The sequence below is a fragment of the Engystomops pustulosus genome, chromosome 2 (genome assembly GCF_040894005.1).
Source record: "Engystomops pustulosus chromosome 2, aEngPut4.maternal, whole genome shotgun sequence".
Classification (NCBI taxonomy): domain Eukaryota; kingdom Metazoa; phylum Chordata; class Amphibia; order Anura; family Leptodactylidae; genus Engystomops; species Engystomops pustulosus.
This window is the reverse complement of record NC_092412.1, coordinates 169,038,344-169,056,771: the sequence shown is the minus strand read 5'-3', so window position 1 is coordinate 169,056,771 and position 18,428 is coordinate 169,038,344. Positions and strand designations below refer to the sequence as shown.

The 18,428-nt window shown below is 45.8% G+C and overlaps 1 protein-coding gene across 2 annotated transcripts in view; it reads right to left on the bottom strand.

Moving 5' to 3' along the window:
• CACNA1S (calcium voltage-gated channel subunit alpha1 S) overlaps positions 1-18,428 on the bottom strand; it is an 817,957-nt gene that overhangs the window by 54,374 nt on the left and 745,155 nt on the right. For both annotated transcript variants that reach the window (XM_072137243.1, XM_072137244.1), the window contains one exon: positions 15,631-15,732. In XM_072137243.1, the coding sequence (XP_071993344.1) occupies positions 15,631-15,732 (102 nt within the window). The remainder of the gene's footprint in view (positions 1-15,630; positions 15,733-18,428) is intronic.

The window sequence follows — 18,428 nt, the reverse complement described above, 5'->3', positions numbered from 1 at the left end:
CTCCACGTCTCGGAGCCCCGCCTCCCAGTCCTTACTTACCTCTTTGCTTTCCTGCTCCCATCCCAGCCGGACGATGCGCATACTTGCTCCCTAGGTCGCGCGCATGCCGGCTCTCTCAGATTTAAAGGCCCAGCACACCGCTGATTGATGCTGGTCACTTCCGGGTTTTTCTATTTAAGCCGCCTGCTCCCATCAAACTCCGCCGGATCTGTGCTCATATGCCTGACCTGACCCTGATCCTTTGCTGCCAGCCCTGACTTCTTGCTCTGTTCCAGACTCCACACCTCTGCCGTCTGTCCTGACTACTTGCCTGTCCCAGACCTCGAGAAGGGCCTAGATGCCTTTTTACATCTAAATAATAATAACCACATAAACTATGTTACCAGAGAAGAATGTAATACTGAAATGGCATACCTCTCCCCTCCATCCATCATACCTTCTATCTTTTGTGTCTATCTCTATCTGTGCTTGCTGGCAGCAGCATGAGGAGAATCAGCTGTGCAGAGCTTTGACGGGCTGACTTGTAAATGTTCATCAGTTTGGTCATCAGCACAAGGGGGGCGGAGAGAGCAACAGCCATCTGAGGGATCGCTGACAGAGGTTGATATCAGGGTAATGCTGCTAAATAGAAGAGCAAGAAGCAAGATTCGGGTGCCTAATCCAAATGCAAAAGGGCTTTAAATTGCATGTTCTACAACATATCTAACTTCTTTTAAATGACAGTTACTCTTATTTTCCCCTTTTAACAATGTTTATTTCCATGAACATTGTACAAAAAATCATCATATAATAAAAAGGGCGTTCTTTATACAAACAAATAGGCATACTAGCATATCCGCATATGGAAACATAACATAATGCTTGAGGTATAACATACATTAAATTAAACTCAGTTAACATTTCAAATTTTAGTTTCCTAAAGTCTTTGATCTTATATCTTCTAACATATTCCCTTTAAATCTTAGTCTAATACAATTTTCCCTTCACATAAATATAACCGCACTTGAACCCACCCATTGTCCCCTCCACACCACCTCCCCCTGGCAAGTCCACTGGTGTCGGAAAGAAGAAGAAGAAGAAAAAAAAAGGAATAATATATACAGACGGTCCCCTACTTAAGAACACTCAACTTACATACGACCCCTAGTTACAAACGGACCTCTGGATATTCGTAATTTATTGTACTTTAGTCCTAGGCTACAATAAACAGCTGTAACAGTTATCATATGTGTCTGTAATGAAGCTTTAGTGTTAATATTGATTCTTATGACAACCCAACATTTTTCAAATCCAATTGTCACAGAGACCAAAAAAGTTCTGTCTGGGATTACAATGATAAAATATACAGTTCCGACTTACATACAAATTCAACTTAAGAACAAACCTACAGACCCTATCTTGTATGTAACCTGGGGACTGCCTGTAATCTAGTGCCATGGAAACCAGATCTTATTCCACTTATGCTCCATTTGCATTGTTTTAGATCGCTTAAGTTCGTATTCTTTTATCTTCATAAAAAGACTCCACCAATTCTCGAAAGGGAGCCCTGGATCCCCATTTTCGGACTATGGTTATCATTGCCACATTCATCAGCTTAATAATCAGTTTACTTTACAAACTAATCTTTCCTGGATCATCCAGCAAACCAAAAATTGCTGTAGACACAACTAGAGGGAGATTAATTCTCAGTAATCCCCTTCTTTCCAAAAATCCCCTATGATAGGGCACTGCCATACCATATGTAAGAATTGGCATTTCCAACATCTGGAGTTCTCTCTAAATTCAATTTTACACAACGCCGCTGGTGCAAAACATTAAACAATACACCTGGTGCAAAACATTAAAATAGATTAACCTGTGATTCCAATTTAGTGAGCATTGTTTAGTGTTTCTATGGATTATTTTCCATCTTCCATTACTCATTGTCCCAATAACAACTTCCCATTTACTTTTAGATTTGTGAATCCTAGTTAGTGAATATTTTTTTCTTATGTTTTGGATGTGACCTTCTTAGTATCCCCCTCTGTTTTGACAAAACTAATACACTGGTGTGAATCCAATTTCATTTTCATCTTGTGCTTATTTTTTATTGCATATTTCAATTGAAAAAGCCAGTCTTCTGACTTCAATCCATATAACTTTGTATCTAGGGGTCCGAACGCCGCACTTTCATCGGGTTTCCCGAATATTTCCGTTTTGCGCCAAATTGCCCTGGGATTTTGGCTTATACAATCAGATTGTGGTGCATCGGCGCCGGCTTTCACACGACAGAAATCGAAGTGCATGGCCGTCGGACAACCCGACGGATTCAGAAAAACCGCCGAATTTAAAAAATGATTTGTGTCGCAAGATCAAGCACTCACGTGCACCAGGAAGAAGAAGTGGAACTCCGGCGGACCTCGGCGCAGCAGCGACACCTGCTGGATATCGGGCGCACAACCTTAGTGAATCCCGGCAGACCCGAATCTTCATCGGACAAAGCGCCGCGGGATCGGGACTGGACCAGTTAAGTAAATGTGCCCCATTAACTCTCCTTCTTCCATAACTTGTGATATTTATGTCATGCTGTCTCCGTGCTGGTAGAATTAGGAGACACTGGGGCAGATTTACTTACCCGGTACTGTCGCAATCCAGCGGCGCGTTCTCCGTTGAGGATTCGGGCTTTTCACTAAGGTAGTGCGCCCGATGTCCACCAGGTGTCGCCACTGCGCTGAAGTTCGCCGGAGTTCACTATCCTATTCTTGGTGCAGGTAAGCACGTGTCAAGCGACATTTTTTTTTTTTATTCTGCGGTTTTTCCAAATCCGTCGGGGTTTCCGTCGGATTTCTGTCGCGTGAAAGCCAGCACCAAAATCCCGGGGCAATGCAGGGAAAAATGGCACAAATCGGAAAAATATGGGGAACCCGACGAAAATGCGCTAATCGGACCCTTAGTAAATGACCCCCACTGAGTTTTTCATCATCCTGCAGTCTGAACTAGGTTCTATGGCTGTCTGACCTGATGTCTGCCACTCCCCCCACTGATTCTGTCTTGCAAGAGTTAACACTGTGGCAGGGCTGAGTAATCGCTTGCTCCTTCCACCTGTGGCAGGGCTGAGTTTCCCTATAAGTGTACTTTTTAGCTTTGACTCCTTGCTGTCGCTGCTCCTTCTGCTATCTTGCTGTGTTTCTAGCTTCTCTTGCATTCTCTAGTTCTGGATTCTGATTTCTTGCCTGTGCCTGACTACTCTATTTGGATTGTGATTTGGTTAATGTTATTCCCTCATTACCTCCCAGAGGAATCTCCACTCCACCCTGTCAAACGCCTTTACCGCGTCTAATGACAGGAAGGAGCGGAGTCCCCCCTCTCCTAGATCGATGGCCGAATACAACCTCTGAATACAATCGCCAGTGTTTCTACCAGGTATGAACCCGTTTTGATCTCTATGAATTATATCCTTAATAACCTTTTGCAGTCTAATTGCAAGGACTTTAGAAAAGATTTTAATCAGTTTATCAATGAGATAGGACGATATGATCCACAGGATCTTTATTCTTTGGAATCAAGACTATCCCAGCTTCAGCCATCGATCTTGTAACTCTTCCACTGCTTCCTCCAGGACAAGAGTCCAGGAAGTAAAACCTCCTCATATGTTTATAAAAACTAAAAGGAAATCCGCCTGGGCCTGGCGAAGCGTCCCTACTAAAGGAGTCCAAAGCAATTTTTATTTCTTGTAATGGAATAAGATCATTTGTCATTTGGTTTTGGTTTCAAAAATTTTAGGGAATTGTATACCCTCCAGATATGTCCCAATTAGAGATGAGCGAGTATACTCGTCCGAGCTTGATGCTCGTTCGAGTATTAGGGTACTCGAAAGGGCTCATTGCTCGGGCGAGTATTTCCCCTGCTCGAGATCGAGCATTTAATTAAAAAAAACACAGTGAAGAATAGAAATAAAACAGTGAACACAGGATCATTTAAGTGAAGAATAGATTACAGATGTTCGGCACATCTGCTTACTAGTCGGAAGATACGTGTGGAACAGTGCAAACAAAATAGTATGTGAAGAACAATATATATGTGTGAAGAACACATTGAAGAACACAGGGTGCAGCACAGAGACATCGGGGAGCAGCACAGAGACATCGGGGAGCAGCACAGAGACATCAGGGAGCAGCACAGAGACCTCGGGGAGCAGCACAGAGACCTCGGGGAGCAGCACAGAGACATCGGGGAGCAGGACAGAGACATCGGGGAGCAGGACAGAGACATCGGGGAGCAGCACAGAGACATCGGGGAGCAGCACAGAGACATCGGGGAGCAGCACAGAGACATCGAGGGAACAGGACAGAGACATCGAGGGAACAGGACAGAGACATCGAGGGAACAGGACAGAGACATCGGGGAGGGCAGAGACATCGGGGAGCAGCACAGAGAGATCGGGGAACACAACAGAGACATAGGGAAGGGCAGAGAATTCGGGAAGGGCAGAGACACTTCAGTGGAAGAAGAGGAGCGGATCCCGGGACAGCGCATCCAGGAGATCAGCTCCAAGGACAGAGACATCGGGGAGACTCCAGACTCTGCAATCAGGTAAATCCGCTGTGTGTGAATGGGGGTCTCACAGGAGAAGATCCCGAGGTCTCAGACACTTGCTGAAAGCTAATAGAGAAAGTTGCAGATAAGAGATGACAGGACAAGTTATAAGAGGGGTTCACCAGGAGAGGGGGGAAGGGCATAAAGGGTGAGGTATGGAAACATCTGCAATGTGTTTTTCACACACATATATAGTGTTCTTCACATGCTATTTTGTCCGCATCGTTCCGCGCATATCTCCCGACAAGTAAGCAGATGTGCCGAACATCTGCAATCTATTCTTCACTGTGTTTTTCACTTAAATGATCCTGTGTTCACTGTTTATATACTATTCTTCACTGTTCTTCACATCTGCTATCTTGTCGGAAGATAATATACGCGCGGAACAGTGAAGAATATATTGCCAATGTTTGCATACATCTGCCAACTTATCAGAAGACATTCTTTTTCAATTAAATAATACATTTTATTCCCAAACCATGGTCCCTTTGAAAAATGCTCGAGCATCAGGAAAAGTTTGTCTCGAATAACGAGCACTCGAGCATTTTAGTGCTCACTCATCTCTAGTCCCAATCTCTCTAATTCCCGTTGTTTTTTCTGACATATATAATTCATCATAGAAATTCCTCACTGTCCGGACTATCTCCTCCTGTTCGTTGGTCACTTTACCGTCTTTCCTTCAAATGGCTGTAATAAGATTTTTCCCACCAGAATCCTGAATTAACCTTTCTAGATATTTACCCGGTTTCCCACCTTTTATAAACTGGGTTTGGTAGTGAAAAAAAGCTCTGTGTTGGGCCTTTTGATCCATAAGTTTTTCAAGGGCCTGTGCACATGCCAGAGTTCTAGCTCTTGACTCGTCTGAAGGTGTGCCAATAAGTCTCTGTTCCACATTACGCAACTCTTGTTGCAAAATACGTTCTAGCTGATTATACCGAATCCTCGCATGCTTAATTTCCCTCCCGTACATACTTCCTCTATGAAGTTTTAGGGCATCCCATACTGATCCTTTATTTGCAGAGCCAATATTTCGCTCCCACAACCGAGGCACTTCTATCTTTAAGAATACAGATCCAAAATGGGTTTAACTTAAATCGCCTATAACTTTGAACTGCCGATTTCAAGCTGACCATATACGGTGCATGGTCCGATATTAGAATATTCTTGTATACCATTTTGCGGATCAAGTTGAAAAAAGCAGAATCCGTTAGGCTCAAATCGATATGTGACAATGTCATATATGAACGACTCATGCATGAAAAGGCTTTTCGACTGCCATACAGCTTCCACCAGACATCAATCCATTCATCACATAGGCAAACCAATTTCCCACTCGTAGTATTTCCTGCTCTTGCTGTCTGAGATATTTTGAACCTGTCTCTTACTTCTTCCATTACTAGATTAAAGTCCCCTGTTATCATCAGGGGGCAGTGATCCCTAGATTTTATAAATTCCAAAAGAGAATAAGTCACTTCTAGTGAAGCTGGAGGGGGGATGTAAACAAAAGCAAGGATAACGTCAATGTCCTTTAACCCCTTAAGGACGCAGCCATTTTGTAGCTCAAGGCTCAGTCCCATTTTTTGGATTCTGACTTGCATATTTTTATATGGTTATAACTTTTGAACACTGTTACTTATCTAAACGATTCTGAGAGTGTTTTTTCCCCACATGTTATATTTCATTTTAGTGGTAAATTTTGGCTGATAAGTTTTGCGTTTATTTACAAAAAAAATGAAAAAATTATGATTTTTTAAAAAAATTTGCCATTTTCGAAATTCTAAATCATCACGTTTTCAGGCAGATAGATTTACCACCTAAATAACTTGCTGAATAACGTTTTCCATATGTATACTTTATATTTTCATAATTTTTCAAATGTCTGGATAATTTATTTTGTCGTCACGTGGCTTACAAATCGAATAGCGATTTTCCATATATTCAGAATTGACTATTTTGGGGATAAATACGGTTTGAAATTAAATTTTACATATTTAGCATTAAAACCCCCCTATATAATCAACCCATTTTCAAATCTGCACCCCTCAAGCTATCAGAAACAGCTTTTATGAAGATTGTTAACCCCTTGAGATCTTCATAGTAATTGAATCAAAATTGAGGTGAAATTTAGAATGGTCAAATTGTGACAGTTATACGTTCATTTAGCCCTAAAATTTACACATTTCCAAAAGATACAAAGAGAAGACCCACCATACAATTTGTTATGACATTTCTCCCGAGTGCAGAGAGCACCCACATGTGGCCGTTACTTGTTTTATGGGTGCACAGCGGGGCGCAGAAGGGAAGGAGCAACATGCAGCTGCCAGGATTTTAGTTTCCTCATTGGCGCCTTTTGAAGGCTATAAAATTTTCGCTTTTTCGTTATTGGGGCCATGTGATGGCATTTTTTTTGTGGGATGAGATGCTTTTTCCAGTTTTACCATTTTGGGGTTGTTATCCCCTATTGTTGAAAATTTAGGAACTTTTTTTTGAGGTCACGAGTAGAAAAGCATCAATTCTGTACTGGATTTTTTACTTTCTTTTTTGTGTGTTCACCGTATAGCCCAATAATCATGTTATCTTTATTCTATGAGTCGATACAATTACGGGGATACCAGACATGAATATTTTTTCTTATGTTTTACTAAATTTGCCAAATAAAACTCTAATGTGGGGGAAATCTATCATTTGTGCATCGCCGTCTTCCAAGTGGCATAACATTATTACGTTTTTGGCTACAGAGCTGGTTTATGCCTTTTTTTTTTGCGAGACATGTTGTACTTTGCAACAGTATTATTCTGGAGTACATATGTTTTGTTGATCACTTTTTATTGCATTTTTAGTGGGAATCAATCATAAAAATCCACCAGACATCATCCACCAGACATCAAACCTGCCAAAAATCATAATTTTTGGCAGGTTTTTTAATTTTTTTTTACGACGTTCATCTTATGGGTTCAATAGTTATTTAGTTTTATTCTACTGATTGTTACGGATGCGGTGATACTATATATGTGGGGTTTGTGTTATGATTTAGACTTTTTTGAGCGTTCTTTGTCTCTTTATATGTTTTGGGGCTTATGGGCATTTTTATTGATTTATAAAGTTATTTTTTTATTGAAAAACATTTTTTTGTACATTTGCACTTATGTATTGCAGGGTATTAGCAGTGTCAGCCTATGCACATGCATAGGCTGACACTGTGCCTTTAAGATGACGTCTCAGACGCCATCTTAAAGGCACTGCCTTCAGGCGTCTCTGGGGTCCCGATCAGTCCCCATAGATGCCATAGCAGCGATCGGCGCTCCCCGTGGGGGGGAGGGGACGCCATTCGTGGGGGAAAGTCCCCCGGAAGGCAAGGTGTTAGCCGGGGATGTCAGCTGACATCCCGCGACCCCCGATGCCGGTTCGGCTCCTGTGCAGAGCTGAACCGGCATCTTCACTGCGCAGTAGCTGTACTGCGCTGAGCGCTATTCGCAAGACCCAGCGCAGTACAGCTATGGCACAGAGCGCTAAGAAGATTTGCCATGTTTATCTATCAAGGATTCCTTCACCTCGAAATCTCGGTGAATTAATACCGACACTCCTCTTGTTAAGGTGGTACCAAATACATGAAATTCCCTCCCTACCCAATTTGTCTTAAGTCGATGAACACTTTCCAGTACCAAATGAGTTTCGAGGAACTATAGCTGGAAGATGTTTACTAATCACATGAAAAATTTGACAGCGTTTTGTTTTATTACTAATCCCATGGATATTCCATGTTAGTATTCTGGTTTCCATCTTTTAACAACAATAAAAAAAAAAGAAAGAAAGAAAAAAAAAAGGAAAAAAGTTTCTCCTCTTCCCCCTCTGCCCTCTCACTGACCTATCTCTTCTTCTTTCTCAACAGGTCTCTTACCCCTCCACACAACCCTCCCCTCCACCTATCTTACCCTGTGATATTTCAACCATTGAATTAATTACATCCTGCACTCATTTCCTGTCTCAAAACCTGACTAACAACAAAACCCTACTATAATCCCTGTTGATCCAACCAGTCCACTACTTCCATTGGGGAATTAAAGAACCGGCTTTTATCCTGCTGAATAACACGCAGTCTGGCTGGAAACAGAGGTGTGTATTTCAGCTTTCCTTCGAGAAACCTTTTTTTAACCCCTTTAAAGCTTGCCCTTTGGAAATGAGTTTCTCTGGAATAATCTGAATATATAGAAACTTTAGCGCCTTCAAAGACCAGTCCCTTCCTTTTGCGACTCTGTCACAAAATGTAATCCCTATCTTGGGAGTAAAGTCGGGGGGGGGGGGTGGTTCTTAAAGGGAATCCTATGAGCTCTCACCATCCCAAATGACTTAGAAAAGCCTTATTGGCCAAGCGTGTCCTGCAACCATTTTATGAGTTTGCTGATCATTTCCTTGTCTACTTCACCTTCTAGGAGGCCCACAATTCTAATATTTGCTTGTCTAGATCCAATCCTCTTGGTCAGGGAGCTTATCTTGTAGTTTTTTCTGATCCTTTTTAGTTACTTCAATAATCTTTCTCATATCTTTAATTTTCCTCCTCCATGTTCCTACAACTGCTTTCTAACCCCTTCGTTTTTCCCGCAGCTTATTCATTTCATCCCTGAATACCATTAAGTCTCCCTTAATTTTTCTATGGCCAGTTTAGATTCATCTACCTTTATATTAGTTTCCTTAACAGCTGCAAGGATTTCTGCTAATGTTTCTTTTAACTCCCCTGGAGGATCCTCATTCTGTAGAGGTATGAACAAAGAGCCTTCCTCTGGGCCTTCTTGCTCTTTAGGGGTCTGTCTAGTCTTAGCCAGAGATGCTTTCCGAAGCTTGTCTATACCCCCACCCGACTTCCTTTGTGCGTTCTTGGGGCCCATTATGAAAAGAGCTCTAGGGATAAGATCAAGGACAGATGTTTACACCACCACGTGGTTAAGGACGTCCGAGAAGTCCACCCCTATTGGTCCTGTCAAGTCAGGTGACCGACACCATAGCACAAAAAAATATTTTTAAAATAAATAATATTCGTTTTACCCAGCCTTTGTCGAAGCCTTTGTGTCAGTGTGGCCAGTTCTGGCCCTTGCTATTACCATGAAGTTAACAATAAATGTCCCAGCCTAACTTTACTTCACTGTGATTTTGTAGACCCATATCTGCAAAACCAATTATACCTGTAGGGCTCAGTATCCAACCCCCCTAGTGCGGTTGCGTTGTTACCTAGTTTTACCTAGTTTTAACTTATAGCAAACACTTCAACACTTACATATAGATTAAGATGTTGTTCTTTTCCAGACATTTTCCACCCTTTTCTAGTATTTTAATGGGTGGAACCAGACAGAGTTAGTCAAATTAATTGTGGTACTAACAGGCTCCCTTAGTATTAATGCTAACAATCTAAATATATGATAGCAATGCTGTGATGGTAATCCTATAGAACACAATGACCCACTCTCCAGACACAGCGACGGTGTCCTCAAAGATGACCTGGACCACTAGCACAATAGTAATTCCGTCAACAGCAACAAGCAGAGTTAATCCGTCAGATTTTTTACAAACAGGTTTAACAACACATTATTTTGGTGCAAACCACATCAGTGCATAATAAAGCAGTTAAGGCAATAATAAAGCAATATGGCGCTTGATAAAGACAGCATCAATGCATATAATTCAGAGACCAGAAACGATGTCGGCTACTGCTCCGGTTACTCCTATAGGAAGGGATACTCTTTCCTCAGACCCCAGTAGAGTATAGTGTCCATTATTCATAGCAGCAGCAGCGAAATGTTTGCAGGAGTAAAACAAAGTATAGTTAATCAGGTTAGTTACAAAGTTAGCTGTGAGCAACGGGCTGAGTTGCCTAACATTAATGCAAACAGTTCATGTTCATAGAAAAGCAATAAAGCATTGAAGCAGTTAGTAAAGATTGTATCAGTACGTGTAGGTCAAAACCAAGGTCTCTGCCGGACCTTGCTCCTATTATTATAATTACACCTATAAGGTACAGTGTTCTTTCCTAGATACACAATACACGAATACAGCACCAGGAGCACGGCAATGGTATATTTAAAGGGAGCAAAGAAGCTGTTGGTTATATTAGTTGTATTAACTATGTGAACTCATTATAGATTGACACCGGCAGCACAAACCCATAGTAGTATGCTGGTTTAGTCACAAGGAAATACAGAAGAAACTATACCGCCAGTTCCACCATCCCTATCAAGTATGTCTCTTATTGCTCCTATTGAGTGTGATACTTTTTCCTCAGACCACAATTAAGTATAATGTCCATTAAGTATAATGTCCATATTGGACGTTACTCCTGCAATCATTCTGCTGCTGTTGCTACAAATATTTCATAGCAACAGCAGCAGAATAATTGCAGGAGTAATGCAAAACAAAGTTAATCAAGTTAGTTACAAAGTCAGCTGTGAGCTGTAAGCTAAGTTGCTTTGCATTAATGCAAACAGTTCAGGTGCATAGAAGAGCATTAAAGCGTTAAAGCAGTTACTGAAGATTGTATCAGAACTCTAAACTCTAAACTACTACCTCTAAACTACGATCTCTGCCAGTCCTTGCTCCTATTACTCCTATGGGACACAATGGGGGTCATTTACTAAGGGCCCGATTCGCGTTTTCCCGATGTGTTACCCGAATATTTACGATTTGCGCCGATTTTCCCTTAATTGCCCAGGGATTTTGGCGCACGCGATCGGATTGTGGTGCATCGGCGCTGGCATGCACGCGACGGAAATCGGGGGGCGTGGCTGAACGAAAACCCGATGGATTCGGAAAAACCGCCGCATTTAAAGGAAAAAATTGGTCGCACGGGCCATACTCACATGCACCAGGAAGAGATCAGTGAACTCCAACGCAACTCGGCGGACCTCGGTACCTGGTGGACATCGGGCGCAGGACCTTCATGAATCGCCGGAAGACCGAACGCTCGTTCGAGAAGCCGCCGCTGGAACGCGAATGGACCGGGTAAGTAAATGTGCCCCAGTGTCTTTTCCTGGACACACAATACCCGGAATACGGCACAGGGAGCACAGCAGCAGAATATTTAAAAGAAGCAATGGAGCAGTTGGTTATATTAGTTACATACCTCCCAAGCGTTCCGTTTTTTACGTGACAGTCCCGTTTTTTGGGCTCTGTACCCGCGTCACGGGTGGCTGGGAGAATGTCACGGCTTCCCGCCTTCTCCCCCGCTTTGTCCCGCCTCCACCTGGCCCCGTAGATAAGAACTGCAGAGCAGCGGAAGCATCGGAGCCAGGAGGAGGCGGGACCAGCCCCTGCTACCTCCTCACATGATGAAGTCATGTGAGGAGGTAGCTCCGCCCCCGGCTGGCCCCGCCCCCTCCGCGAGTCAAGTCGGAGCCCGGGAGAAGATTGAATGACTGGAACCAGGAGAGGTAAGAACCAGAGGGGACAGGGGGCCACAGGAAGAGGGGGCCAGGAGGAGGATAGAGGAGAGGGAGAGCTGGAGGACACAGGTGAAGGCTGCAGGGGGACAGTGAACGTAGTACTGGGGGACAGGAGGAGGCTACTAGGGAACAGGAGGAGGCTACAGGGGGACTGTGAAGGCTACAGGGGGACAGGAGGAGGCTACTGGGGGACAGGAGGAGGCTACTGGGGGACAGGAGGAGGCTACTGGGGGACAGGAGGAAGCTGCTGGGGGACAGGAGGAGGCTGCTGGGGGACAGTGAAGGCTGCTGGGGGACAGTGGAGGCTGCTGGGGGACAGGAGGAGGCTGCTGGGGGACAGGAGGAGGCTGCTGGGGGACAGGAGGAGGCTGCTGGGGGACAGGAGGAGGCTGCTGGGGCACAGTGAAGGCTGCTGGGGCACAGTGAAGGCTGCTGGGGGACAGGAGGAGGCTGCTGGCGGACAGGAGGAGGCTGCTGGCAGACAGGAGGAGGCTGCTGGCGGACAGGAGGAGGCTGCTGGCGGACAGGAGGAGGCTGCTGGCGGACAGGAGGAGGCTGCTGGCGGACAGGAGGAGGCTGCTGGCGGACAGGAGGAGGCTGCTGGCGGACAGGAGGAGGCTGCTGGGGGACAGGAGGAGGCTGCTGGGGGACAGGAGGAGGCTGCTGGGGGACAGTGAAGGCTGCTGGAGGACAGGAGGAGGCTGCTAGGGGACATGAGGAGGCTGCTGGGGGACAGTGAAGGCTGCTGGGGGACAGTGAAGGCTGCTGGGGGACAGGAGGAGGCTGCTGGGGGACAGGAGGAGGCTGCTGGGGGACAGTGAAGGCTGCTGGGGGACAGGAGGAGGCTGCTGGGGGACAGGAGGAGGCTGCTGGGGGACAGGAGGAGGCTGCTGGGGGACAGGAGGAGGCTGCTGGGGGACAGGAGGAAACTGCTAGGGGACAGGAGGAGGCTGCTGGGGGACAGTGAAGGCTGCTGGGGGACAGTGGAGGCTGCTGGGGGACAGGAGGAGGCTACTGGGGGACAGGAGGAGGCTACTGGGGGACAGGAGGAGGCTACTGGGGGACAGGAGGAGGCTACTGGGGGACAGGAGGAGGCTACTGGGGGACAGGAGGAGGCTACTGGGGGACAGGAGGAGGCTACTGGGGACAGTTAGGGCTGCTGGGGGACAGTGAGGGCTGCTGGGGGACTGGAGGAGGCTAATGGGAGACAGTGAGGGCTGCTGGGGGACTGGAGGAGGCTAATGGGGGACACGAGAAGGCTGCTGGGGGACAGGAGGAGGCTGCTGGGGGACACAGGTGAAGGCTGCTGGGGGACAGGAGGAGACTGCTGGGGGACATGAGGAGGCTGCTGGGGGACAGTGAAGGCTGCTGGGGGACAGTGAAGGCTGCTGGGGGACAGGAGGAGGCTGCTGGGGGACAGGAGGAGGCTGCTGGGGGACAGGAGGAAACTGCTGGGGGACAGTGAAGGCTGCTGGGGGACAGTGAAGGCTGCTGGGGGACAGGAGGAGGCTGCTGGGGGACAGGAGGAGGCTACTGGGGGACAGGAGGAGGCTACTGGGGACAGTGAGGGCTGCTGGGGGACAGTGAGGGCTGCTGGGGGACTGGAGGAGGCTAATGGGGGACAGTGAGGGCTGCTGGGGGACTGGAGGAGGCTAATGGGGGACGCGAGAAGGCTGCTGGGTGACACAGGTGAAGGCTGCTGGGGGACAGGAGGAGACTGCTGGGGGACAGTGAAGGCTGCTGGGGGACAGGAGGAGACTGCTGGGGGACAGTGAAGGCTGCTGGGGGACAGTGAAGGCTGCTGGGGGACAGGAGGAGGCTACTGGGGGACAGGAGGAGGCTACTGGGGGACAGGAGGAGGCTACTGGGGGACAGGAGGAGGCTGCTGGGGGACAGGAGGAGGCTGCTGGGGGACAGGTGAAGGCTAGTGGGGGACAGGTGAAGGCTGCTGGGAGACACCGGAGGAGGCTGCTGTAGGACCCCGGAGGAGGCTGGAGGACAGGAGCTGCAGGAGGAGGATGGAGGCCACAGGAGGAGGATGGAGGCCACAGGAGGAGGATGGAGGCCACAGGAGGAGGATGGAGGCCACAGGAGGAGGATGGAGGCCATGAGCTACAGAAGGAGGATGGAGAACAGGGAGATACAGGAGGAGGATGGAGTGCAGGAGCTACAGAAGGAGGATGGAGGACAGGAGGTCACAGGAGGAGGCTGGAGGACAGGAGCTGCAGGAGGAGGATGGAGGCCACAGGAGGAGGATGGAGGCCACAGGAGGAGGATGGAGGCCACAGGAGGAGGATGGAGGCCATGAGCTACAGAAGGAGGATGGAGAACAGGGAGATACAGGAGGAGGATGGAGTGCAGGAGCTACAGAAGGAGGATGGAGGACAGGAGGCCACAGGAGGAGGCTGGAGGACAAGAGGCCACAGGAGGAGGCTGGAGGACAAGAGGCCACAGGAGGAGGCTGGAGGACAAGAGGCCACAGGAGGAGGATGGAGGACAGTAGGCTACAGGAGGAGGCTACAGGAGAAGGATGGAGGAAAGGAGACTACAGGAGGAGGATGGAGGACAGGAGGAGGCTAGAGGACAGTGGGCTACAGGAGAAGGATGGAGGACAGGAGGAGGCTAGAGGACAGTGGGCTACAGGAGGAGGCTGGAGGACAGGAGGCCACAGGAGGAGGATGGATAACAGGAGGCCACAGGAGAAGGCTGGAGGACAGGAGATAACATTATGAGGAGGATAGAGAACTGGGACCACACCATGTGAGGAGGGCTGGGGGTAGGAGTACAGATAGGATTATGTATAAATTTGGGAGATTAAATAAAAGTGGAAAACAAAATGTAAAGGGAGGATAAAATTTAAAGAGGGGTTTTATATGTTGCAAAGTTGCATTAGGTGTAATTATATGGGTCCACGGGGGTGGGGGTGGCAAAGTAAGGGGCACTGTACTATGTGGGGACCATCAAGGTCAATATTATACTATGCTTGTGGGTTTGGCAATGGGCGTGGTTTAGAAAAAGGGGGAGAGGCTTTTTGTCCCTCTTTCTCTCACCCAAAAGTTGGGAGGTATGTAGTTATATTAGCCATGCAAGCACAAAATAAGTTGTCACAGGCAGCACAAGCCCATAGTAGTATGATTAGTTTAGTATATGATTAGATCATAGTAGTATGATTAGATTAGTTTAGATTAGATTATCACCAGTGCCACCATCCATGTCAAATACTTCTCATAGTACTTGCCTGCTCATACACGTTTTGTTCTCACCCACTTGTTGCCTCAATGTACTGCCACGCAAGCAGACCGGTCCCCTTCAGACATCCCGTTCAAAAGCCGACAAAGGGCCATCCGTCAGGGCAGAGGCAGAAAGCGGGCTGACTCCGTGGTAAGAGGTTTACTCAAGTCATGCTGTCATGCGCCATTGGCCCTATGACTCTAGTTACTCTTTAATCTTTCTGGGGTCTGCATACCCACTTTTATATTATGTCTTGTTGTCTAAAATCATCTGAAAATCTAACAATAATATATACACAAATATATATATATATATATACACACACGCACACACTTTCAATAACCTTAAAAGAACACTTTACGTGTAATATACTTTATAATATAAAAACCATACTCACCTCCAATTGGTGGGATCACCTGATCTAGAAGTTTCATACTTGTTCTTTTCCATATCTTTTTTATGATCATTCTCAGTTCTTCATTGCTCTGTTCAAAGTTACCTAACAGAATAAGATTAGCAAAAGAAAATGATTATCTTTTTTAAAAAAAATGTACAAAAATTATGCCCTAAAACTGTGTAGTAAAGTTACCAAAGCTTTCCAATGGGTTACTGCACAAGTGGAAGTAAGGCTAGCTCATCTTTTCTGATTCTAGAGAAGAGTTTACTCAGAAAATGTCTATGTAACTTACAGCCTTTTTGGTTGCTCAGGTGCAGACCTTTGCCCTGCTACAGTAAATAAGCATGCTATCCAGGGCCGGCTCCAGGTTTCAGTGGGCGATAGAGCCTCAGTAGGCCCCTTAACAGTGAACTCATGTGGCGGCATGACCCTGCCACCTGAGCTCAGACAAAATCAGATATTTCAATTACATAGGCATCATTTTCTAATCAGGGGCATAACCAGCAGAGGCTGGGCTCCATAGCAGACCATTGAAGAGGGGTCCCCATTCCCTTAAAAACACATGCATGTTTTTACACAATACATAAACACGTATCCAGTATGTACAGCATATATACGCACAAATCCAATATATACAGCATACAAACACGCATCCAGTATAAACAATATACATGCATGAATATACAGCATATATACATACATCCAGTATATACAGCCAAACCAAAAAAGATTTTTTGCTATAAAGTTGCTGGGTTCAAAAAGTACATAAATACCATGGAACATATAGAAAGCACTCAAACCAAAAGAAGAAGAAGTTCCACAAAAAAAAAAAAATCAAATATTAATAAATTTTATTGTAGAAAAAATATAATAAAAAGATTATAAATATGCGCACAGGAAAAGTATGCCCCGGCACTAGACAGCGTGGGCTAGAGCTATATACAACATTTTACAAAATGGCAACATCCAAGCTGCACGATAAGATTACTGACATTATGCGGGCACGGGTGAGAGGTATGTACAAAAACCAAGTGTGGGATTTGTACACAAAATGGACACAGGAGAGAGTATATACAAGTGTATAAGAACAAAATAAACTGCTGGTGATCATGAAGTAAACAGGGAGGTCCAAATATCCTCACCCATAATGAGAATGAGCCCCACACTGACCCCGACGCACGTTTCAGCTGTCCAATATTTAATGTCAGCAATCTTATAATACAGCTTGGATGTTGCCATTGTGTAAAATGTTGTATATAGCTCTAGCTCTAGTGCTGGGGCATACATAAACACATATACAGCAGCTATACACACAAACACATATACAGCAGCTATACACACAAACACATAGATGCATAGATACACATTTACATATGTAGCAATACTCACCCCAGCTGGATGTGGTGGCAGGGTCAGGAAGGAGACAGCATAGGAGAAGGCGGACAGGCCTGTGAGGCACGCGGACCGGATAGGGCCAGACACGATGCACACAGGACAGGCCCGACGTGAGCTGCGCAGACCGGACGAGAGGCGCCCAGGCCAGGCCAGAAGCGAGGCGCGCTGACCTGGACGTACGCGAGGCGCGCGGGCCAGGGCGGATGAGAAGCGTGCGATGCGCCATTCCACATGTGAGGTGGGCAGGGTGGGTTGGTCCTCATGTGAGGTGGGCAGGGCAGGCCAAGCTCCTTCAGGAGCAGTCAGGAGAGGTAGCCGAGAGTGGATGGAATTATACTTTGCCCCCAGGCCCTACCCACTACCTCTCCGCCCACCTCCTATACAGCCTGCAAACAGGGGAGGTAGTGGGACGGGCCCGGGGGCACGTAATACGGGTATTTTTGTTATGCCACTGTTTCTGCTCGATCGTCACGGAGGGCCCCTTTGGAGCTGACGCCGTCCCTGATGCTATCCATATGACTTATTTCAGAGAGCCCACACAGGACACAGCTCATTTTCACTTGGAGCAAGCCCAATTCTGAAATGTTTCAATGTAAGCAGTGATAACTTTAAAACTCTGCCATGTAGCCCTGTAATTTTTGTATATCTGTTTTAGTATCCATTAGGGCAAATTTTGATTGATATGGTTTGCGTTGAAATAATTGCAATTTTCTGAATTCTAAATGTTATGTTAACTAAACAATTAGTCAAACCACCAAAATTAGTTACTAACATTTGCCATACAACTCAGACAAAAATATAGACGACAATAGCTGTTGATATAGTACATATTGAGGGTTAAGAAACTCAATCCGATGGGTGGTGCTCCATTCACATATATCAGTTTCATGGTGAAGTACTAGAACATTCACAGAGTTCAGTTTCATGGTGAAGTACTGTAACATCAGAATGTTATAGTACTTTAACATGAAAACAATCCAACGGGTGGTGCTCTATTCACAGAGTTCGGTTTAATGTTGTACTATAATCATTCACATAGTTCATTTTAATGTTAGTTCTAGAACATCAGAATGTTACCCTTCCTAGTAGTTCAATAAATTTTTATCCCAGCTTGTTAAATAAACATAGCTTAGGGATAGGGAGAGATACATAGGTGCTATACAGGCAAGCAATGGCCATTTCGCTTGTACCATGCTTCTTCCGGCTTGTTGTGGTCATTTGACTTACCACTTCCTAGTAATGCCACCTCCAGTACCACCCTCTGTGATGTCATGGCCACTCCTCACCATAGTTTACTATTTAGTGTATTTACTGTGCCCAAACCAGCTAAAAGCAAAATAATTACTTGCCTACACCGCGAAAATTGCATGGCGGGCACATAGATCTCTTAGTACGATATCATC